We start from the raw sequence: 25,356 nt of genomic DNA, 5'->3' as shown, positions 1-25,356 counted from the left end.
CATTATTCTTATACGTGTACGCGTTTGCTCCAAATAGTGCTATGCTGTTTTTATTTGAAGTTGAGTGATTTCCAGAATTTCCAGTTGATATTCGCAGTAGTCTCATATTATTTACCAATACTTTAGTTACCTTTGTTATTAATTATAGTTAACATCATGCTTTTTTCCCTCCCTAGATCCAGGTGTGCTTAGAGGTGATTTCGTGCATTTTTCTCTTTCTATAAGTCATTTTATTAAATGTAAAAACCTTCATATCTCATTTCCATGGACATTGGTTATTTTGAGGAACTTCAGTTGAATTCTACATATTACTATTAGTTACTGTTACGCTTTATAGATGGCTGTTTTTAGATTTGAATTATAATCTGAAACAAGTAAAGTGAAGGCATTAAATTATAATGGTGTTTATATAAAACTTTGTATATAAATAATAGCACAAATGACTAGCTGTCTATTAACATTGTCCCTTAGTAATAGCACATTTTGTCATTGTGCAGTGAGAGAAATCTATTTAACTGCGTACACAGATATATATACATATCATGTTGTGTATATTCGAGTGTGTTTTGTTATTGTCTAATATTTAATATTTATGGTTTCTAGTGTGGTGCATTGATTTTTCTGGTTCATTGTTAAAACTTAGTTTGCTTTCATGATACAGTTAGACATTGCAAAATTATTAACGTTAAGTGTAATATTAATTCATACACGATCGTGTTCTTTGAGTAGAGTCCGAGAGCTCAATTTATGTTTAAATGAATTAAGATACGGGACAATTTAACTAGTGTAATTAAATCACCTAATTATTCTTCAAAGCAGAGATAAAAGAAGCAACAGTGATAGATTTCGCAAAAAGATTGTCTCCGTCATTCTCATGCATAAAAGTATTCACTGTAAATTGTTTTATAAAAACGATTACATAAAACATTTGAAAAAGAAAAAAAAAATTAGTTTTCCAGTAGAATGCTATTAGTGTTCGCTCCAAAAACTTCCTGTCACATGTTGATATAGTTTATCACTCGTGTAGACAACTCTAGCTAGTATTTAACAGGCTCCCTGCTGGTCTAGTGGCTAGCGCGCACCTGTGGTGCACGAGATTCAGGGTTCTATTCCCGGTAGAAGAGCTTTGAAATTTGAAAGCATTACGATTGTTCGGATCCCACCTTAAACGAGGTCCACGTCTTATATAATCCCGTTCTCGGAAGAGACGCTAAACTTCAACAAAGTATTTAACACAGTTGTAACAACACTAATGAAGAGTATCTCCCTTTAAGTAACACACTTAAAATAAATTTGACGAAAAAACTGCACCAAAAAAATATTTAGTGCTAATAATAATAATGAAAACGAAACCAATTGTGGTTTATATTAGTGAACTTCGTTATCTTAGTATTCCCTTTTCAAAATTTCATTTTCCTTAATTAGTCCTGGGTTTTTAGCCCTAATATAAACAGCCTCAACACTTCTCTCAATATGTGAAGAAGACCTGTGCAAGATTCCAGAATATTGTATTTGGAGGAGTCTGTGATCTTGCATCATACTTCTGGGCCTGAGGACGGGAGACTGTCATTTCCCAAAATACAACATCGCCGTTGTTTTATTCATCTATGCTTTTGATTGAATACTGAGGTGAGTTTGTTATTCCAGAAAAGTGCTCCATGCACTCTATATCAAACGATACTAATGACTTTAATATTGTATGTTCATGATATCAGTAAAAATTGTGATATTGAGCTGAATTGTATGTAGTAACATTAGGAATTTTCAAAAAAAAAAAAAAAAAAAAAAAAAAAAAAAAAAAAAAAAAAAAAAAAAAAAACTATGGTAAGGACACATCCACGTTTATGTCTGGCAAACTGATCGTGCGGGAAACTCGTAAATACTTAGGATGAAAAAACTTGAACCAATATTTCTGGTTTAGGATACATAAAATTTACTGTTACTTTGTCAGCGTGTTAAATTGCGCCAGTATCGTATCATACAAGCAACTTGATATCTCTGAAAAGGGTGTTGACAGTTTTATTATGGCCAGGAATGAAAGTAATATATTCGGATTCAGTAATGTTCCGAACTGCTTTCATGAAAGCAAATTATTTTTTTCTGATTCGTTCTGTTTTCTCCGTGTATGGTTAGCATTGAAATTCGATACGTCCCTATACCATTTCATTACTCACGAACCTTGGAATGATTACAACATTTGAATGAAATTGGATAACAGAGAAATAGCACGTTCTTTGTAGTTCCAGGACGATATATTCAAATTTTGCATTCATTTCGAAGTTGATTGTGTAAAGAAATTGCATATGGAGTATCGATTTTGCAAGCGAGTGTACGTTTGCATTAAACAAAAGTCAGGGAGTCTGCATATTAAGTGTAGTGGTTTAGCATCTTGTAAGATTCTTGAAAGATAAAAGAAGATACGGCGATGGTGCCATACTGTAATTATGTCAGCAGTGCTTATCTTTCTAACAAAAATTGGACCTAACACTATGTTGAATGACAATTTCGATCTGTATTACAGCGTTCAGAGAAAAATAAATTACGAATGAGCGTGGAGACTTGGATTTTATAGTGCAATCTACAAATAATTGTTTAGCTTTCTTCCTAGTCAGCCAACTTGCGATACCAATTGTTTTCTCAGTTCGGGGAAGGGGGAACGAACTGAGCTGGAGTTCATTACGTATCAGCAATGAACATCTAGTACGTTAATTTGCAAGTACAATATTTTAAGGGTAAATAGTGAGAAGTATAAAATTGCGAGGAATTTCTTACTGATCAACGTTCAATCCAAACCGCTTAAACTAGAAACTTAATATTTGAATAGTGCATGTGATTTGCGACATAAGGTACCAACCACTAAGGAAGGATTTTCAGAAATTTGATGAGATTAAAATGTCCATCTCCCTCTCAATTTCTGAACGTTAGAAGCGTGAAATTTGGTATATGAACGTCTCATTTAAAATAGGACACGTGTTTCAGTTTTTTGATACTTGATCTAGAAAGTGGCAGAAAAAATGGGTGGGATTACTGTATTAACTATAATAGGACGTCCATATCTTGTAATCTCTTAAGGTTCGAGACACAAAATTTAGTATTTGAACTTATCATCTATGATAGTTAAACACATATTTCAATATTTTTAAATGTTAGACCTAAAACGTTTAAAAAAATCTCTTTAATTTCGTGCGACTTCGAGTTCACACAAATCTGCATGAAAGGTGCAAAAGGTGGAGACATATGGTATTATACACAATGTATATAAACTTATTTTAATCAGAAAAAGAACATTATGCTATACCAGCAGTGAATGTGTACTGTTTTTCGCTAGCAAAGAATACGGATTAGTTACTGACAGATTTGTCAGGCCTTTGACCCTGGTGTTTTTTAACGTACTGGTAAAACACTTCTTGGTTTGTACAACCAATTCAGGTATGGTCCTGTAATTACAATTTCTTCAGATGGTTAACTTGTGTTTGCTTGTTAAGAAATTATAGTGTTTACATACAGCTTGATTAATTTGTCGTAAGAAAATTCCGATTTTTCGAAGATCGTAAAATTACACGCGTGTCAATCATAATTTACAATTATTTATATGCAGACTCACTGTCCTTGGATTACAGCTATGCCTTTAACATAGTTAATGAAGGAAGTAATTACCGTTTATAAGGTTTACTTTTTTCTGTGTTGTGTGAAATAATTTTTTTTTATTTATTTCAATTTTTCTGTTAATTCAGCTTACGAACAGGAGTTGTCCCCCTAGTCCATCGTTCAAGGTAGTAATAATTTTGCCATTGCTAACAAAATAATTGCTTAGGACGGCTTTTGATTAACTTTTAGTACCTTAACACTGCTGCACTTCCTTCAATCCACCTGTTGTTTGGTTGTGGAAATAATATATGATGATGTGTGACTCTTGTAATATTTAAAAAAAATATGCTGACTTGAACTTGTAAACCATTTAAGAAAATGCCCTAGTGCCTGTAAATAACGTATTTCATTATAAATATTTTGTACTCATAAACGTACAGACTTTCCTATAGCCTGAAACTTGTTTCCACCTTTGTGCATGGATCTATGAATTAAAGAAACCTTTCTTCCAGACTTTTGGAGTAACCTGCATCAGAAGTATACAAAGTATACTTAATTTGTACATTTTATATATGGTAGTGTTAAGGAGCAATATCCTTGTTTGATACTGAACATGGGTTTACTTATGCAATCAGTGTTCATAATCAATTGATGTAAAAAGGTAAAAGGTATTGCCTGGATATCTGAATTGCCATGCCTGCTTGCTGCTGTATATTTTTACCATATATGCTTTTCTTCCCCAGCTTCTTTTTTAAATGTTATTTGTATATTATGTTCAGCATATGTAAGACTGTAGATTAGCACTCTTTATGTTCCAGATCATTGTCTACGAGGTGCGTACTAAAATTACGTGTCGTTTTCTCCATATCTCCCTCAGTTTTTATTTTTAAGTGATATCTTTGTGATGTCTTTCAACATAAGCTGCTTCTGCACATTGTTGCAGTCATTTTACTCAACTATCAGAGGTGTCTGAGAAATGCTTTTGAGTGCACAACGCGTGTTCTGCAATGAATCCTTCAATTCTGAAAATATGTCATTGGGGGTAAGATGCGAGAACAGAGTAATTGTCATTGGCTACTCAGGATCCTTATCAGAACACCACTGGCAATTGTTATGTGAGATGCTTTCTTTGTATCCAGCCGTAGGTGGATATAATGTGAAGTCTTTGAACAACTGCAAATGGCCAGTCAGATCTTTCGAAAGAATCCTGTAAAGGTCTGACATTCCTCAAGTTCGCATTCTGTGAGTGTTGTTTTTTGTTGTGGTACCCCAAGTTAAGTATCCAGATCGTGGCAGATGTTTAGTTAATTCCTAATTCAGAACCCAGTTCCGAACAGTATTGTTACCGAAGACACAATCGGCTACGTCAACTATCGAGGTGCATATCAACAGCTGTTTTGTCTCTAACAGATAAAATTCCTATAAGGGCACGATGCTTTCTACAATGAGTAGCGATATATTAGGGCAGTGTCAAAAGCTGACGAGGAAAGAAAAACGTCCAAATTTAGCACCCATACATTTTAAAGTTCAAAATTTGATTCACACAGTTCTATTTACTTAAATTCATTTTCGAATTGGAGCAAAACTGTACGTAATCGTTGTACACACCTCATGTATCTTAGGTATGTTTGGTGTCTTGGATTTTTTTTAAAGTAATTTTTATGTATTTAACTAAGACTTTCTACTGGTTCTATTTTTTTAAATAGTTTTGCCTTTTATTGTTAAGCTACTCAAATTAATATCTGGAATCTAAAATACCAGTTTACTTGATATCAGGTTTTTAATATGAGTATATGGGATGAGACAGATAGAAAGATGTAGTCCTCGGACTATAACTAGATAAGCTATATGGAGTTTTTTGTTTATCGTCTTACAAAGATGTTTAAAAAAAATGCCTGTAGCTTTAAGTCTTTGTAGTATTTCGTAAATTTACATTTAGAAGATAAAAACAGCGTAAAGAAGTGCCTCTAAAATCAAAAGACGAAGTGTATTGCAGTTTTGAAGTTTGAAAATACGAAATTTTCAAAACTTCATTGCGGATGTGAACAAATGTTGACTACTATAAATAATCTTTATATTCATACTTAATTTAATATTTGAATACCATCGGGTAATTTATTATTTTTTTAGTTTCAGGATTATTTCAAAAACATTTATTAAGTTGTAGAATCTAGCGTTGATTATCGTAAATTAGTAACATAGCGAACAACCACTTTTTCATAATGAGACATTTTCCGAGTTAGCGAACAATATTTCGTTTGGGTAATATTTTGAAAACTCATTACTGTTTAACTGGGGCATAATTGATGGGTGTAAACATATTTATTATTATCATCATCACGAAAATTAATGTTAAATAGTATTTTAATATCTCAACTGGTTGATTCGATATTAGTTGATATACACATTTCTTTTTTCGTATATAATATACGAATGAAAATACTGGAATAGAAAGGAACTCAATAGGTAAGAGTAAATAATGGTGTAATTGAACTTAAGGCTTAAGTTTTTTAGGATCATAAAGAAATGCAACTGGTGTAAACATAAGGCAAGTTACGTATGTTAACACATACAAGTCGTCGAAACATTGACTAAAAATTTCGACAGTATGCATCGATATTTGGTTTTGAGACAGTGGATAATCTATTAGTAAGAAAATTGAAATGTTCAGACATTGAGTAAGAATTAAAAGAAAGGCAATACGAACTATTTAGTTTTTGTTTTTAAGATGAATTAAATTTTTGAAAATTGAACTTCCTTGCGGTTGTGTGGTTAGCGTACGCGCCTTTGGCGCGGGAATCCCTGCTTGTTTCCGAGTAGGAGCTCATGTGGTTCGGATCTCACGGTAAGCTGGAGATCCACGTCATATATATATGTCATATATATATATATATATATATATATATATATATAATATAATCCTCGGTGGTGAACGGGAAGCTAAACTCTAAATCAGCCATTAATGATTTTTAAATTAACGTATTAATTTTTGACTAGTAATTGTGCATGCAGTAAAGAACATTTTTTTTTATTACTACAATTAGAACTAACTCAAAATCGGACAAGAGGACAGATTGACGAAGTAACTCAAAAGCGGGATGTAGGGTCACAATTAATACAGTAATAAAATGCTTTCAAAAAACAGTTACGAAACATGTTTTAACATGCAGTAAGTAAATAAATATTAGTATTTAGAAGAATACTATAAAGTAATAAAAAAAAAGTTATATGTATATTTCTCAGTTGATAGTGTTTGAGAAGAAAACTTGAAACGTAACTTGTTTGTAAATAAAATTTGATATAATTGTGTTAGAAAAAGAATTAATACTTTTATTTTCTATTCTATGTTGACGTATCGGTTTAGACTGTATTACATATGAAAGTTTTGTTAATGAAATAGTTTTAGATGTGTAACATAACAATATCTAACTGAATATTAAAATTTCATTTAATATTATTAAAAGTATACGTGTTCTATATTTATATTATTTTTAACGAATTTTCTTTTATATGGACTGTGTAAATTGTGCTAGATTATAATCTTCTGAATCATTTTTCAGATTGAAGATAAAGCTAACATTGTACTACTTGTAGCAGGATTACGAAGAGATGTCCAGTCATTGATTGCAGAGGTGAGTACCTTGTAATTTAGTGCTAATACTACTTTCAGTAATTTAACAAGAATTTTTATAAACTTATTTGAGAAATCAGCAGTTAATTTGACTAAAAATATTGGATATAGAAGAAAATATTGTATAAAATGATTTCTGATTGCAGAGATTGTAAAAATATGCTATTATATATTGAATATATTAACACTGTATTTAATATATGTCAAATTACATGAAATATATCTTAAAGATAATGACATGCATTTAAAATTCATTAAATAAGGTTGTATTAAATGAAACAGTATAATATAATTGATATGATACTAATAATTTTACTTCGTAGGGCATAGGCTTAGTGTGGGAGAGCTACAAGTTAGATCCCTATGTGCAACGCCTGGCTGAGACTGTATTCAACTTCCAAGAGAAAGTCGAAGATTTGCTAGTGGTAGAGGAACAACTGGACGTGGATGTTCGATCTCTTGAGACCTGTCCATACAGCGCAAACACATTTGCTGATATCCTTGCCAAAATTCAGCGTGCTGTTGATGATTTGAGCTTGAGACAGTATTCCAATCTTCACATTTGGGTTGGACGACTCGACGAAGAAGTAAGTGTTGTTTGATAATAATACACTTTCGTATTTTTTTTTTTTTTTTTTTTTTTTTTTTAGATGCGTTATATAGTGGTTCATAACATAGCTTCTTCTTTTATCTGATAATTTTTAAAGCTAATTCTTTAACTCGAAATGTGACATTTGCAACATTTATAGGTATTTTATATAAGAGATTCCTTAATTGTGATATACGACTGACGTGTTGGTTCTGTAGACTTTGAATTCCAGAATATTCCTTGTTTATAAGACATTAATAATATATTATGTTGTATATTTATTTTGAAAAACCGTTTTAAAAACATTGCCTCCAGTAAGTCATAAAGTTTTAGGAGAATGATGTAAAATAACTAAACCCGCACAAATTAATAGAGCAAGATAATTCTGAGGACTTTCTCGTATACTTTCGTCTTAAAGGATATGCTGTTCTCGAGTAGTATTGCTGTGTTATTTATACAAATTCAGTTTTTCCAATGTTAAACTATTAATTTATTTTGTAAAGGTGGAGAAGAAGCTTGCCGCTAGACTTCAACATGGTGTTCAAGCATGGACAATGGCGTTAGAAGGAAAGAAGGAAGAAATTGATCTTAGCATGGATACCGATGCCCCAGCCCAACCAACGCACAAGCCAGGAGGAGATCCTCAGGTACGAGCTATACATAACCATTGACAGTGAGAATGTTGACACTTCTAAAAATGAGTCAGTTTAAATTTTGTAATTTAATTATTTAAAAATGTTAGTTAAATGTCGTTGTATTTAATATAAAGTTGTGTGAAAATAATATAAACCAATACATAAATGCCAATCAAATGGCATTAACTACATAACTTTTTAAAAACGAAAACGAATAAAATATGCACCTAATATACAAAGTATTATAAAAGGTACATGCCATTGCACTAAACCTTCTCGCTCTGATTGCTTGAACTGAATCATGTTGTTCTCGAGTTATTAATAAAACATTTTCTCATAAAATACAAACAGAAATTTGTGACCTTTTCAGAAATCATCACCCAGAGAGAACTCAGCTCCGAAAAGTAAACTAGTATATCTTATAAATTTTTCCATGAAAAATGACTTATGCCATAAGTTAAAATTATAAATAAAATATTTGTTTATAAAATAGCAACGAAATCGCATGAATAGTATTTCACAAAAGAAGAAAAGAGAGAGAGAAAAAAAAAAACGCACTATTATAGAATTATTACTCGTCCGCTTTTTTTTTTTTTTTTTTTTTTTTTGACAGGACAAATGAGCTGTCATATTGTCAGGTTACATACATACATACATACATACATACATACATACATACATAAATACATACATACGAAATATGATGAAAATCACCTGAGTTGTTTGAGAAAATAAAATAATAATAAAAACCCCAGAAGTAAACCACTTCTTCTCGATTTTTTCCGTAGAAATGACTTATACTACATTATGGGTTGTTAATGAAATACTGATTTATGAAATATAAACAAAAATCGTTAGAGCCGTTTTTGAGAAAATTGCATTTTTTATTTTCATTCTTCAGTAAACAATTCTTATTTTTAAAGGTGGGAAGAAAATTCGAAGTCCTCTCTTGAGAATCACATGAAAACCTTAAGTTTAACATCTGGTTCTGATACGTGGAATGGTATGACCTTTAGACCAGTGTATATCAGGACGAACAGATGTCGAAAAATGATTTTATTGAATACACACTAATTATTTGCTGAGCGAAACCGTATATTTTCATTAAAAATTAAATACGTGTTACAGTTTCACCAACTAACTTTTTGGCTTCATCAGACATTATGAGATACAGGATAACTGTACAATCTTATATACATACACCAGCTAAGACATCTTTCTTCTAATTTGCTTCTGGCAGCAGCAAATCTCCTTCAAGTATACTTATTTGAAACTTCCTATATAGATGCTTTCTATAAGACAAAATTATTTTATCGGTATCGATAGGCCATAAAACGTGTAAATCCGTTAGTCTAGAATGCGATTTTTTCACGATCACCGTACTTTATCTTTTATTCTCTCCTTTCGCCGCTCGAAAATAGAAATAGAACGAATAATAAGTTAGACTGATATATAGTCGGTATCGTCGCAATGCCTAACTTCTTAAAATTAATTAATTGTTTATTTATTTTAATTTATAGATCCAGACAGTTGTACATGAAGTGAGGATTACCAACCAGATAATGTACTTGCATCCAAGCATTGAAGAAGCACGGTTCCAAATCATGCAACAGCTTTTCGCATGGCAGGCCATAGTTACTTCGCAGACACGCATCCAAAGTACTCGTTATCAGGTAAGATTACTTCAGATCTAACTTCTCTTTTGTGAGGTGCAAATAATATTTACGTTGAAACCGCATCTTATTTCTTCAGTGTAAAAATTAGTCAAGTGTTTCGTGAAATAGTAAAACTATTATAGATAGTCCTTAAGTAGTAAATAAATATATTATAATGAAAATAATATATCTCAATGTTTACGAGTATTCGGTTTCTTTAACATAATATAAATATCGATAAATTCTTGCTAATGATACACTGAGTGCTTTCGTCTCAATAACTGAAAATTTTCTAGAGTACTTTGCTCTTTTTGCATCGTGTAGTTTTTCATCAGAGTTAAGTGAAACACTAATAAACATATTTTCATGTTTACTTATCAACATAAATACTTACAACATTTTTTTTTTCTGCATTTCTTTGAAGGTTGGGCTTGATAAACCCACTTCACAGACATACCGTAATCTACTTACGAAACTGCCTCAAGGGCCAACTGTTTTAGAAGCTGCGTATGACGCCATTGAAAGAAAAATTAAACAGGTAAGTTTCAGAAATATGTCCCTTATTTTCCCCCTTTTCTATTTCGGCATTCGCAAATAGACATATCTTTTTGTTCTATTTTCATTCTTATTTGATGGAGTATTGTAGATAGTCATGTAGAAAGTGATAAGTCGACATTTAACACTAAATTCAATGGAATTAAAATAACTAGCGCATTTTGTAGCGTCTAGATAACTCAGAATTGAATTACATTAAACATTTTTGATATACTGATGATGCGGTAGTGGTTAAAAAAAAAAATGACCAACAACTGTACTTTCTATTGGATAAACTAGAGAGTATAGATACCAAAATTAAGTCCACGCATAAGTTGGAGAAAAACAATTCCATAGAAAATTTAATAAATTTCAATCTATAGTATATAGGAAACTTCAAGCAAGTAATATTTTTGTTCATAAAACTCAAGTCATCTATGGCAAGTCAAAGCAAACATATGGCTTAATATGTATATTAGAGCGTACAGGTTGGTAACCCTACGGGAGGATCTCAAGGAGGAACTAGACAGAATTACTAAATTGGGTTTATAAATGGTTCCAGTGCCACAATTATGGAAACATGGAAACAATACGCCCTTAATTTCAGTAGGTGGATAAATGGGCACAAAATGAGCTCCCCTCTTCCCAGTGGATCCTCGCTTTTTCAGTTCTTTTGTACAAATTAAGGAAAATAGGAAAAAAAAAAAAAAAGGAAATTTGGAAAAATCATTAGGTCTATACAGAAGTTATTTCGTTGGAAAAAAAAAAAAAAGTTGCATCTTTTAGGACTATTATACTTGATGCCAACTGCATAGTGATGGCAGAACATTCATTGGTACGAAGGTTAAATGAACACATTAGGAAGTTCTGTCAGGATAAAGACGATTTCAGAGTTATCGAAACAATTAAACTACTAAACACACAGTACGAAAAGTGGAAGTTTTACGTCAGGCGATCTTTAACACCGAAAGAAACGTATTCAGACCGTATTACATACGGACCAAAAGTCTCTTGTTAAATACTGAGGAAGATAATTTGCAGAGGAACTGGAATTATATCACCAATTATATTAAGAAAACTATTAAATGAAACTTAACGATCAAGAGATTTTATTACTGCCTTCAGTCTAGATACAATCTTCAAATTGTAAAGATTGTGCTTACATATAATCAAATTGGAAACAATGTTTACCTCACCGCAGTATGGAGTGAAAGAATAGGTTGATGGTCAAAGTTAAAACCTTAGAGGGATACCACGTATAAGAAAGTTGACCAATTATGGTTTTATTACTCAGATTTTCACTCATACATCAATTAATGTTTCTCCAACATTGAAACTCTTCTGATTTCTAGCGGTGTCAATAAGCAGATCCTTCTCATTGAACTGGGAATTACTTTCCGTGGTAGTAGCTCTATCGAAAATAGAATCATCTTTTTCGTGTCGCAATAAACACTACTTACGGTTCTTTTTCTTCCAGCAGTGATTTTTATTCTTATGCTTGTGTATTAGAAGTATTGTTAGTGCAGATGAATTTATCTATGCTTTGATTAAAACAACCAACTAGAACTGAAGTTTTGTACGTCACCGACAGTTGACTAGTTGTTGACGTTGTAGTGTGCTCGGTGTTATTGTCGTGTTTGAGTATTTTGTGTGAAGGCTAGTTCTAGCCCATGTAGTAAGTCAATAGTGGAAGGGCAGTTCTTTTCTCCCTCAGTTAAAGGTGTTTGTGTGTGGAAATGAGGGAGCTGAGTGAGTTTGAGAATTAGAATTAGGAATATGACTTAAACAATTGATTAAATAAGACTTCGTTACACAGGTATTCATTTTCACATATTAATTAATATTTCTTCAATATAAAGGCGCTAATGATCAATAAACTGTATCCCTTATGGAGATATCATTGTTATTCGTTTAGGTACTGGTATACTCGTATAGCTACATAATTGAACATTGAGTGGAAAACAGTTAACATTAAAAAAAAAGTGAAAATAGACTGATCTCACACTTCACTGTTATTTTCATTTGGAAAACTCTTAGGCTTGATTTTATATATATATATATGTATATAATAATAATAATAATAATAATAATAATAATAATAATAATAATGATGATGATGATGATGGAGAGCTTGAGTGAGAAACGTTTTTTCTCGGTCTTCTTTGGACAGATTTGATGGAGTGTTACTAGTTTCCCACTCAGCTGTTCAGTTATTATACTTCATGAAATAGTTACAAAAAGTGTCGGCAGTAGACATCACTGTGATATTCCTGGTGTGTGACACGTGATACGAGAAGAGAGTCTGCATGGAGAAAGCTTAATCTGATCTTGTTTTTCCTGTCTGTTGCCATAGAAATCCTTAGATCTTTCTACTTGTCAGAATAACTATTTATTTTACTCAGATTAATTTTCTTAGTATTTAAATATGAATTGAGTGTACTGCATACAATATTTGACTAATTATTATTTCCTTTTAGGTGACAGATTATGTGGGCGATTGGCTTCGATATCAGTCTCTGTGGGATTTGCAACCAGACAATCTGTATGGTAAACTAGGGGAAGACATCAACTTATGGATGAAGTGCTTGAATGACATTAAGTACGTTAAGTATATCAGTTTCTTTAAGTTGATTATTCGTGAAATTTTCTGAAATTCATGAATCAAATCTTTAATGTAATACAAGAACATAGTTAACTTCCCTATTAATTCAAAGTCGCCCTAATACGTGTCTACATGCGTTGTGTAATGCCAAAAGATTGTGCTAGCATGCAGGCAATTTGCAGATTTAATTTCAACTTAAAAACTATATTGTTTCAGTTTATTTCAAAATAGCACAAAGCATGATTTTAACCAAGTGTTTGGCGAGCCGAAGGCTTAAGGGGAACAACTAGTATGTATATATATGTATAGGACCGGATCCAGGATTCTCTGGGAAGGGGGGGGGGGTGCACCAATAACTACCAGTATACTTGAATTAAATTTAAGTTTTTTAAAAGTCTTTAGGCATCTGTGATGTGAATGAGGAATTCCTTTGGAAATGCTAAATGTCTGCTCTCGATAAATTCTTTTCCTTCGGCCTTCAGAAAATTGACAAACTATTGATTTTGCAAAACTAACTGCTAGCTTCTCACTTTAGGTAGTGTATATTTACAACGGAGGAGGAGTGCACGTGCACCTTTGCACCCCCTAAATCCTTCCCTGTATATATATATTAGACAAAAAGGTACGGCAAAATTTCAGGGGTGAATTCCTTATGGGTAGACAAGCAAAAAAGTTCATATGACCATATGTCGGGAAATGCATCCTTACAGAGTTACGGCCATTGAGCCTCCTGACGGTGTGAAATAGTCACATCCTGGTCACTCCTTAATGTGACTCAATTTAAACCTCAATAACTCAGCCCCTAATTAAACTAGGAAGACAGAAAGACGTACGTAAAGACAGACGTCAAGACAGAATTCTCCAAAGTAATCAAAAGTGTTGAACCGAACGTAGCTTGACATTATATAGTACTTTTTGAAATGATTCGACAGCTTGTCAGTTCGTTGCATTCTTTTTTAATTTATTTTTTTTTTTTTAATTCTGTGCCTCTTTGTAGCCATGTGGTGAATACGCGTGCTTTTTGTACACACATTCCCATTTCATTTTAGGCAGTAAGTTCTATCTCATCTCATCTTTCGTAATTTGTCTAGTGTTGATTTGTTTTAAATAGTACCTTAATGTGTATAAGAATAATAGTATTAAACTTTACAACATGCAATGATAGCAAGGTCTCTTGATCTATCTGTGAATAGTGATGTAAAAAAATGTTTGTAGAATTTATTTTCCAGTACTGTTCATAAGAATACAATTTTGTAAATTCATTTTAACAAATTACAGCTGTATAAGTGTAAAAACTCGTAGTGCGTAATAGTCTTAACAGAATGTGAAAATTATTAGCTTCTATTCTGAATTTGTCTTTGTGTATTGCTTCTCAATAGTTTAGTTGGTTAACATTCTTGTGATGGCATTTCTAAGTATAAAAATGATTTTGGTAAATTTTATGGTCATAATTTTATTTCGTGGTATAATTTTCTTTCAAATAGGAAATCACGTACTACTTTCGACACAACAGATACCAGGCGGGAGTTCGGACCTGTAGTTATTGATTACGCAAAAGTTCAGAGTAAAGTGTCCTTGAAGTATGATTCATGGCATAAGGAAACGCTAGGCAAATTTGGCTCCCTCCTTGGAAATGAGATGTCACAGTTCCATACTCAAGTGTCGAAGGTAAGTTTGCTCTATTCATTGTCCGTACAGTTCGTGGTAATTATATGGTATGAATGTACTGTAGATGACTTGTATGTTAATCCTGTTAAAGAGCTGTTTTCATGTCCATCAGTTTTTCAGGCATCGGAGCGAGTCTCTTTTTCATCTAAAAGTATCTTTTTTTGGCCAAAGTCTCTATCAGTCTCTATTTTTGAAACATTAGTCTACTGTTTTTTTTTTTTTTTTTAATCCTTACTTAGTCATATTGTTTGGATTGTGGTCAATGTACTAGAAAATGTCAGTTATTAAATAAAAAAATAATAATGATGATGAACAGAAAATGACATAAATACAATGATAATAAATATAGTCAGTGTGTATATTTGTGTGGGAGGTTGAAGGGATTTTTGTCTCCCTAGAGGGAGGTTACCAGGGACACCCTTCTGTGTTTGTCTCACTTTTTTTTGTTAACTACAAGGGAATTTGCAACAGGTTACCACCTCTATTTAACAGGGTTCCCATCGATCTGGAAAACCGGGAAAGTGAGGGAATTCATCTAACTCAAAAGTCATAGAATTTGATCATAGTCATAGAAACCTTTAAAAACCTGGAAAAGTAAAAGAATTTTAAGTATGGATTTATACTTCTCAAATCCAGTTTCTAAACCTTTGTTGCGCTACAGCAGACTTTTATGGTTTACATTCCGATTTAAAAATAATGTTACGGCTTAACGACTACATAAATGTTCACGGAGAGTCAATCCGTAGCAAGAGGAATATATAGATACCTTTTTACATTATATGTAGAATCGGAAATTTATAAATCATGATCTGGAAAACTAAGGGAATTCGTACTTGCCAAATAAGTGGGAATCCTAATTTAGTTAGTTGTAAATTGAGGTAATATAAGATCTAGATATGCCTTTCGCTGTCACAGTGTGCATTCGAGCATGGTCTCATTAGTCTTCGATTCGAGAATTTCTTTTCTAAGGTGATGCATTCCGTAAGTTTCAATTAACTGATGTATACAAGCAAATAAAATCCATATCTCCGGTCTTCATGAGTAAACAAATGAAGTATACCTATTGAGTCTCCGTGACTGTACAATGATACACGAGTGTCAAATATAAGTAGTCAGGGACAAAAACGTCGGACACTGCTCGTATAAGTTATACGGGGAGTGCCCGATTTTTTGTTTCTGGTTGTATAGTATATATTACCTCAATGTTACGAAATAACGAAGATATCCACATGATATTATTGAAAAAAGCAAAACAACAAAAACTGAAAAATGCAAGAAGTCCTAAGGAGAACATAGAAGAAATTCAAAGCCAGCTTAGTGAAAGGAAGTATAGTGAGACCAAAGAATCTGCAAATTCTCTGCTTGGTGAAGCCACAGATAGACTTCGGAAGGCTCTTAAAAAAGGGGACCTGAAGGAGGCACAAATCGCTCAAGGAATGTTGGAAGGTGTCGTCATTGAAAGAAGAGGAATTCAAAGACCACAAAGACACGCAAGCCCTTCAGAGAAATGTTGAAAGAAGAGAAATGCTCTACTTACATCGATTTTTATTGCACAAAGAAGAACTGAAATTTATCCAAGTGCAAAGTTTATATCATAACGATGATATTGTATCTTTGGGAAAAAAAAATCCCCATCTAGGACCAGAAATAAAAGCTTTGTTCTGTTGAAGACTTTACAGCTGAGTTGTCCCTCAGCTTTCTTTGTATATGCTCGAAAAGTAAAAATGTCTTTTAATCATTTGTGAAGATTGGAAAATAGATAAATATACTTTTTATTTCTGGTCTTAAGTGGCATCTTGATAGGGGTAAATCACTGTAAAAATGTTACATTTTCTAACTTACGACTGAAAGTTGATTTGTGAAATTCTTTATCAGAGGCTTTTTTTTTTTTTTTTTTTTTTTTTGCTTTATTTAGTCTACGAAGTCTCCTTTTGTGCCTCATTTGGTTTACAAAGTAGCTATTGTCAATGCCATTAGACGCTCCGATGCCTGGTTTTTCAAAATATTTCAGAATCTAAAATTCATATGTTAAGAGAGCTCTTGTAATTCTGCTGCATACATCACCATGCAAGATGCTACATATTAGTGACCATTGGTTTCAAGGTATTGGGCCTTGTTTATTAATACGTCTGCAAAGCGTATACAATTAGGGCCGCCCATGAAAAATAAACAATAAAAAGAGCAAGAAAGAAGTTTTCTTCATTCAAATGGAATTTTTCAAGTTCGCGATTTTCGTCCGAACTACTACTGGTACACGAACATTCATATGGCCAACTTGACAGGCTATATTTTTCCACAGAAGCTGTTGAAATTCTTAAAGTTGAAATAATGGAAAATAAATAAGCAAATACATATTAATCCTATAACTATCGACATCAATTTTAAAATAGATATCGATAATAGATTGCGATGGTTTACCACCAGTATCTCCAGGTTTTGCGATGTTTTTCAGCGACAAAAGAATTGTCAGGAAACCCCACACAAAGTTCAGGGGAAGAGAAAGTTCACAGAAAATTTGTATGTTGCACATGAAATCTATGGATGGCTGTAATACCATTATAATTTATATAATTCTGCCCATTAACACCTAAAAACTCTTAAATCAAATCTATTGTATTTTATGGTATTTCATGGCAGCTAGTATACTGTGTGGGGTAAAATTGCGTCAGTAAACTTCGATTTTGAGAGATAAAAAATGTGAAAAAATGAAAGAGGGGACCAGAGATTACTCTAAAAGTTACTTCTTCGTAATCTATGAGGAACAAATTTCCGGCTTTTTTTTTCTGTTTTATAATATTTGGTGATAAATGCTTCACTTGAAGTCTTCGCGTTTTATCTATCTTCTAATGACTGAGAACATCTGTAGCCACATAAGTATAGAAATTGCCTACAACAAGTATACCATTTGTCACTGCAAATTGGGGAGGGGAATAAGGAAAATGGAGACTGGAGTGACAGTCTGATTTAATTGTACATGCAGAATACGCATAAATTTCTGATTCAAATTACATCACGAAAGGCCCTGCTCTGGTCTCTGTACACAACAATTAAAGTTCAGAGCTAGCACATTACTTTGCATTAGTAATACAGAAAATCTCTGTCAATTAAAGTTTCTCACCAACGTCCTCTACACCTGTTCGCTTCTGGTTAAATAGTTAGCATTTCAGAAGTTGATATGGGATCTGGGTTCTGTTCTGTTGAAACCTCTGATTCAGAATTTATGTAAAGCTATAGGTTCGCATCAAGATAGCCTCTGTGCTGGAAAGACATTTAACTCCAAACACACTGATGTTCGTATACCTTTTATAAATGAAGTGCTTCACTCAACGATAATTTTTGTGAAGAGATTTTATGCTCTCTGATAAATTTTATTTGTATTAACAATTTAATCATTAAAATAGTTTTGTAAAGTTATTGTAAACTACAAATTAGTAATGTGGTGATAACATTTTAGCAATGGTTTAATCGGACTTGCCAAGAATGGAGAAAGATCAGTTTGTTAGTTTGGTAACTTGCATGTGGGAATTACTTTATCTGAAAAAAAAAAAAAAAAAAAAAAAAAAAAAAAAAAAAAACTTTAATTCATTTATGCAAACTTTAACTAGAATATGAATATGAATTATATGAATTGTCGCCAGCCTCTTGACTCGTTTGATTTATAGTTGAAATAAAGTGCTAGCTATCGCTCTTACAGAACCCTTTTATTTATTTTCATTACAGTCGAGAAGTGAATTGGAGCAGCAAACAATAGAAGCAGCCAGTACTTCTGATGCTGTTAGTTTCATTACATATGTTCAATCTTTGAAAAGGAAGATGAAAGCATGGGAGAAGCAGGTAAGTTACCGAACTTTTTGATTTCTGTAGATTGTTTGTGATTATTTCTGTTGATTGGTTTTTCCGTGTAAATTTAAAATTATGGATGGGATAATTTTAGCATATTACCAATGTTTTCTCCTTTTCTTCGAGTATATTACATGCTTGTAAAATTAAAAGTTTTGCATTTTCTTTTTCTTAGGTTGAAGTTTATAGAGAGGGACAACGTATCCTTGAACGCCAGCGGTTCCAGTTTCCAAGTTCGTGGCTTCATGTTGACAATATCGAAGGTGAATGGGGTGCTTTCAACGAAATAATAAAGAGAAAGGATTCATCCATTCAAACCCAGGTACTATTTAATACACGTAATATTTCACGGTACTGTTAAATATACTTGTTGCAAATTGCTACACTGAGAAATGTCTTACAAAATAACAGGTGTATCTGTCCTTTTACATTCTTTTCTGAGATGAAATTTACTAGGAATAATTATTAGGTTTGTCTTAGAATTCGTATCTTATTTATTTAGATAGTCTTTGCTAAAGTTATAAGTTTTTACATATTTTGTGCACACTCAATACTTGTTGACTAGGTAATGCTTAAAGAGAAGAAAATAAAAAAAAAAAAAAACTTATTCATATTAATTACAATGTGACCTCAATGTAATTATCATTCGTGTATCTCAGATACAAAGTATGCCTAGTTAGTTTTTGATTAGACATGAGTTTGTGCTTGTGTTGTCGCTAACGCTCTCGCCTTCGGTGCGAGCGGTCCCGGGTTCGATTCCCGGTGGGGACACTCGGTCGAAAAAGTGTAAAACGCTTTTTCAGGCCAGCCACCCTGAATGAGGTTTTCCTGGGTTTTCCTCATTCACATCAGGCAAATGCCGGGGTGGTACCTAGCTTATAGGTCCCAGGCCGCTTCCTTCCTTCCCCAATCCTTTCTTCCTTCCCTTTCCCCGGATAGTTTGCTCGCCGAGGGACGTCATCCCTCCAAACGTGACGGCCTTTAGATGCCGAGAGCCCAGAAATCTAAATCCTAAATGAGTTTGTGCTTGCAGTACTTTCAAAATCCTACTCTTTCAGTGGGAGAAAAGTTAGACTAGACTGTAATCATTTTGAATCTGAAGCAAGTTTTGAACAAGTGAATCAGTGTAGTGTTCAAGAATGAGAGGAATACTGCTGTAAGTGAGGGAAGCACATTAACTCAGATCCGATCTAAAGTGATTTAATGTAAATTAACTCTGAAATACAGATCGTTTTGTATTGAAAATAATTTTCCTTAGTAATCTTATTTTACTAATTTATACTTTATTTAGTTAAAGTGCATCAAATTCTAATTTATTTAGACATACAGGAAACCCGTATAGTTTTAATGAATATTGTACATTTACATTTTACAAACGTATTTGTAACGTATTTTTTCTTTAATAAATGAGTATATTTAATTTTTATTAGTTTGTTTGATAGCTCATATTAAGTTAATTTACAAATTTTATCGTAGATGTTAGCTAAAGTAATCATATAATTCAGTAGGCTTATTTGGTAACGATTGAAATACTTAATTACAGTAGTGTGCTCTCGATGTACAGGAATACCTTTCATAACGCAGTTTTGATTAATGCCGGGTTTCCTCCGACATGGCTTTTAATTACATAGTTATGAATTGTATATAAAAATAATGTATAAGGTGAGTCGTATTGGCTTGTGATACATCGAGAAGCAAGTTTATGCATTAGATATTCAGTAGGCTTTCACGACTACTAGTGTATTTTTTATCATAAAGTAAATTTAACAACAGTTAAGGATATATATATATATATATACATATATATATATATATATATATATATATATATATATATATATATATATATATATATATATATATATGTATTTTTTCATATTTAAAAGGAATTTATATGAAAATAAAATTTTTCTTACATTTTTAAACGTGTTTCTTATCCTAATTTTTTGTGATGAACCAATTTAATTTAAACCCACTGTAAATAGACTCGAACAACGCGGTTTTACATTGCTCGGACGTTTAGTGAGAACAGTTAACCGTGTTATTCAAAGTATTTTTGCATTAGCAATATTTTAATCAATAGTCATTGAAAGAACTTGCTTGAAGATGTATCAGCCTGATTATTGAATGAAATTACAGAACCAGATACTTTTTGTTGTAGCTTGTAAATTGTATTGTTTACGTTTGTTATAGGTGGCTAGTCTTCAAATGAAGATTGTAGCTGAGGACAAAGCTGTGGAAGCAAGAACGAATGACTTCTTGAATGACTGGGAGAGAAGTAAACCGGTGGAAGGCCATTTGAGGCCTGATGATGCTCTTCAGCAGCTGCAGCTCTTTGAGAGCAAATATACTCGCCTCAAGGAGGAAAGAGACAATGTTGCGAAAGCAAAAGAAGCGCTCGAGCTTCAGGAACCAGGTACATGTTTTGTAACGTAGACATATTTTGTGTCTTATTCATTGATTTTATGATTGCAGTTTAGCAACGGGTTTAGGACGTGGACCCACGGATTAACGTAGGATTCGAACTGCATGAGCTCCCATTGGGAATCAAATCCAGACCTGTACCATAATCATATAGCCACGAGAGAGTTCTATTCATTTTTTGTTTTTAATCTTGTTTATTGTATTAGTCATTTTTCGTAATCGTTCTATCAAAAGTTGTATTACGCAGAATGATTTTGTTGAAATCTTGAAGGATAAATAAAATTTGATTTAATATCCCATTAATCAAAACTTAACTTTCGTAGGTGCCTATATATATTCGTGTGCTCATTTGAAAATGTCTGCCTACTAAATTGTGTGAATGTATTTAATTAAATATATGAAACAGTTTGACTTCTTTCTTTTAATGACATTGGGATAAGTTTACTTGAATAAACACATGTGGAAGTATGCCTAAGATATTTCTTTGTGAAAAGTAATGGAATTTCAGTTGGCCCAATAGTAAAGTGAATCTTCGCTACGCTAATAGATTCCAAAGCTTTGCGATGAATTAACACTTCATTAGCCCATTATTTACTCGTATTTTAGTTTTTCCTGTAGCCTAAAGGATATTTTTGAAGCCTTACATTAAAAGATAACATTTCATTCCATTTTGTTTTCAAAAGCAGTAGCTTACTTTCGCGATTTAAATAACTTTGTTAAGCATTTACTTCGCTTAACTCCAAAAATTAATGCTTTACCTCGCTTAGCATTTATTCCAAAAATTAATTTCTTTAGGTAGTGTATAAATATACCGACGAATAATCAAGGAAGTTAAATACTATATTTCATTAATGTGAGAAAAACTATTCCAGGTGGAATCAGCACAAGTGAAGATAGAATGCAAGTTGTTTTCGAGGAACTTCAGGATCTTCGAGGAGTATGGTCTGAACTATCAAGAATTTGGTCACATATTGATGAGCTCAGGGAGAAGCCATGGTTGTCTGTTCAGCCACGAAAATTGAGACAACAGCTGGATGGATTAGTGACACAGCTGAAGGAACTTCCAGCCCGTTTGCGACAATATTCGTCGTATGAATATGTGAAGAAATTACTTCAAGGCTATACAAAGGTATGGAAACATGTCCAAACAGTGTATCGAGGGTAGTATTTTGCCTTAAAGGTGGCGCGAATAATTTCTTCTCCCAATATATACATGCAAACTCGGTGTAATAATAATAATAATAATAATAATAATAAATGCTCCTGGGATTTTTAGGCAATAAAAACTTGTAGAAAAATGCAAGGATATGTATGTAATATGTATTGACCTAGAAGAATCTTTTGTGTTAAGGAACAAGGGAGCTCTGATAATCGTAAACAAGATGGGCTGGAATGGAATAATCGGAGTCATCAGAAGCATATATATCAATTAATAAGAAAATGGTGTAAGATAAGACATGACAGAGGAAAGTGTAATTGGAACAGTAGTTCAACAAAAATCCTTTTCGGTAGCTTTATTTGATATATATATATATATATATATATATATATATATATATATATATATATATATATATATATATATATATATATATATATATATATATTTTAAAGTGAACTACTACTGCTTAGGGTTGTTTTGAAATGTGAACCGAAAAGTAACATGGTGAAAGACTAGATGAAAACATACGAAGAATATAAAATAAAAATAAGCGTTAAAAAGACGAGTGAGTATTGTGATTATCAACTGTAGAGATAGGAGGAAAGAAAGGAAAATGGTTTTCTGTATCTGGGAAGCAGTATCTAGGTGATAAACGATTATAAAATGCGAACGAGAAATAAAAGCAGGAATAAGAAAAGCGAAGGATGCCTTCACATGTAATCTTTGAACGAATAAGTGAATGTGGATAACGAACTTGGCAAACCTTTGTGTGAAGCATTGTGTTGGACGAAACAAACACGGACTTTACGCGAAGGCAATGTTAAGCGGCAAGAGGTGGGTGTGCAAAAAAATGCAAAAAATTCAAAAGGAGAAAGCAATATTGAAGGTGTTACTTATCTGGTACATATTTAAGAATAATAACTATAAACCTTTTTATAGTGCTCTTTGATTTCTTTACTGGAGTAACTTCAACCCAGCCTTTAAGGAAAAACTGGAAACACTACTAGTTTTTTTGCTTCCTCCTTTTTTATATTTGTTAATCACCTTCGCTTTCTCGTTTTTCTTTTGTTGGTTACCTCTCCAAACACTAGCTTAAAGAAAGAAAGAAAGAAAGAAAGAAAAAAACCTGTACTCAAATAAAATACTATATTCAAAGCACAAATATGTTCAAACACTTCACAATTTAAATAGCCATAATGATAACATGGGAGGATTAGAAATTGTTAAAGATGTTCGTATCAATACATAGTCCCGTGTTGTATATATATTTTATTTAATTTGTGTAAAATTAGTATTCTCAAATAGTCACAATCGCTTGGATTTTGTGCCAGCGATCGCGGGCTCGATTCAGGTAGGGACACTCATTCGAAAAGATGTAACAGTTCTCCTAGGCCAGCTTTCCTGAGTTGTTTTTCCTCATTTACACCAGGCAAATTCCGGGATGGTCCCTAACATACAGGCATACAGGTCACAGGCGCTTACCCTCTTCCAGGGATAATATGCTCGTTGAGGGACGACATCCATCGTACGTGTTGGGCTTAAGGCTGTAAATGCCGGTAATGCCAAGAAGTACTGTTTGTATAAATTAATAAGTACAGTTATTTTCAAATCTTTTTAATTTGTGTTTGGAAGGGTAATCATCAAAAAGTAAAAGATGAGACTATTAATAATGTTTTGTGGGAAATGAGAAGTTCAATATCATGTAAACAAATTTTAGAAGCCGACGTTCTTCACTTTACTAGCTGAGGATAGCAAGAGCGTTGATTACTGAAATTATTCCAGTAAAGGGGCACCTAAACATTTTAGTGGCTAATACTGACTGTAATTAAAATGAGGAAAAGATACTGGTGAAGATACTTAAAAAAAAAAAGTTAGGGGAAGGTGAAGTGATAAGTGATATAACAGAAGAGAGAAGACGTCTCTGGTATACTATTAAAAGAATAACTCCTATATCAAGACAAAAAGGTTTGTTGAAAGACTGTATTGCAAGTAGACCTCTCAAGTTGCAGTAATTGGAAAATATTTGCTATGATTGTCTCTTAATTCTGGTACACATATGCCTTGTAAGTTAAAGAAGAGGATGATATTTTAAAGTGAATAATGGGGAAAGAATTGGTGAAATTAAAATGTGAGAAACAACTGTGAACCCACGGACACATCGTTGTCTACTTCAAGCTCAGTTGGCCTGAGATCAAACGAGGGACCTCTCGCACTATAATAAGCGCTGTGTCTACCTCATTTTCATTTACCTTTGTACCCTTCTTTCCATCTTTCCACGTTGCTAAAACTTAATTCTTTTCGCTTGCATCAACTATTTATTTCTGATTTTCCCAAATTCGTAGTTGACTCGTATCCGAATAAATTCCACCATCATTCCACATTACAGTTTTTTTTTCCTGTTTCTTATGAGCAGCAAACACCTTCACCTACCATAGACGGACATATTCAATGTCGGATACCAGGAATCGAAAATAACTTAAAAACTCTTTCTAGTAGTTCTCTTTGTCATTAAATTTCTGCTGTACAAAATTTTCAGCCTCTATATATCAATTATCTACAGCGAAACCTTCCTTAACAGTTCATAGCATAGTACAGAGATTTTCACTTCGCTGAAAAATATAAGTAATATCACTGGACAGAACCCTCCTTTTACGGACTGTTGTCTTTTCGTCTGATTAGTTTAATAACCTCTTCATATCGGACAGGAATTATATTCAGTTCGTATATATTTAGCACAGAAAATGTTTCCTGCACTTCGAAAACAAATGTGCGATACATTACAATAGACAGAAAATTCCTTCTCACAAAATGTCTGTCATAAGTCAATGCCTGGTGAACCACCAGACAGAGCAGGAAATTATTTTCTTTGTACACAATAAATTTCTTTCTGATGAGAATCGTAGAAAACCTTCAACGATTAAAAAAATCGTTGGAAGCCAGTCGTATAGCCAAGAATTCTATGTGGAACATTTTCCCTTTTCTGATAAATTTACTCCACTTTATATTGGGGCGTGTATCTTCTGCAACG

General features: G+C 32.9%; 1 protein-coding gene across 4 annotated transcripts in view; it reads left to right on the top strand.

Annotated features, from left to right (window-relative positions):
• Dhc64C (dynein heavy chain, cytoplasmic) overlaps window positions 1–25,356 on the top strand; it is a 213,896-nt gene that overhangs the window by 49,272 nt on the left and 139,268 nt on the right. For all 4 annotated transcript variants that reach the window (XM_081771898.1, XM_081771899.1, XM_081771895.1 and 1 more), the window contains exons 13-23: window positions 7,149–7,220; window positions 7,543–7,806; window positions 8,312–8,455; window positions 9,964–10,116; window positions 10,523–10,636; window positions 13,110–13,231; window positions 14,719–14,902; window positions 18,623–18,736; window positions 18,918–19,064; window positions 20,936–21,158; window positions 22,039–22,295. In XM_081771898.1, coding sequence (XP_081628024.1) covers window positions 7,149–7,220; window positions 7,543–7,806; window positions 8,312–8,455; window positions 9,964–10,116; window positions 10,523–10,636; window positions 13,110–13,231; window positions 14,719–14,902; window positions 18,623–18,736; window positions 18,918–19,064; window positions 20,936–21,158; window positions 22,039–22,295 — 1,794 coding nt within the window. The remainder of the gene's footprint in view (window positions 1–7,148; window positions 7,221–7,542; window positions 7,807–8,311; window positions 8,456–9,963; window positions 10,117–10,522; window positions 10,637–13,109; window positions 13,232–14,718; window positions 14,903–18,622; window positions 18,737–18,917; window positions 19,065–20,935; window positions 21,159–22,038; window positions 22,296–25,356) is intronic.

The sequence above is a fragment of the Thermobia domestica genome, chromosome 9, assembly GCF_964235325.1.
Source record: "Thermobia domestica chromosome 9, izTheDome1.hap1.1, whole genome shotgun sequence".
Taxonomy (NCBI): domain Eukaryota; kingdom Metazoa; phylum Arthropoda; class Insecta; order Zygentoma; family Lepismatidae; genus Thermobia; species Thermobia domestica.
This window is presented reverse-complemented; position numbering and strand designations above follow the sequence as displayed.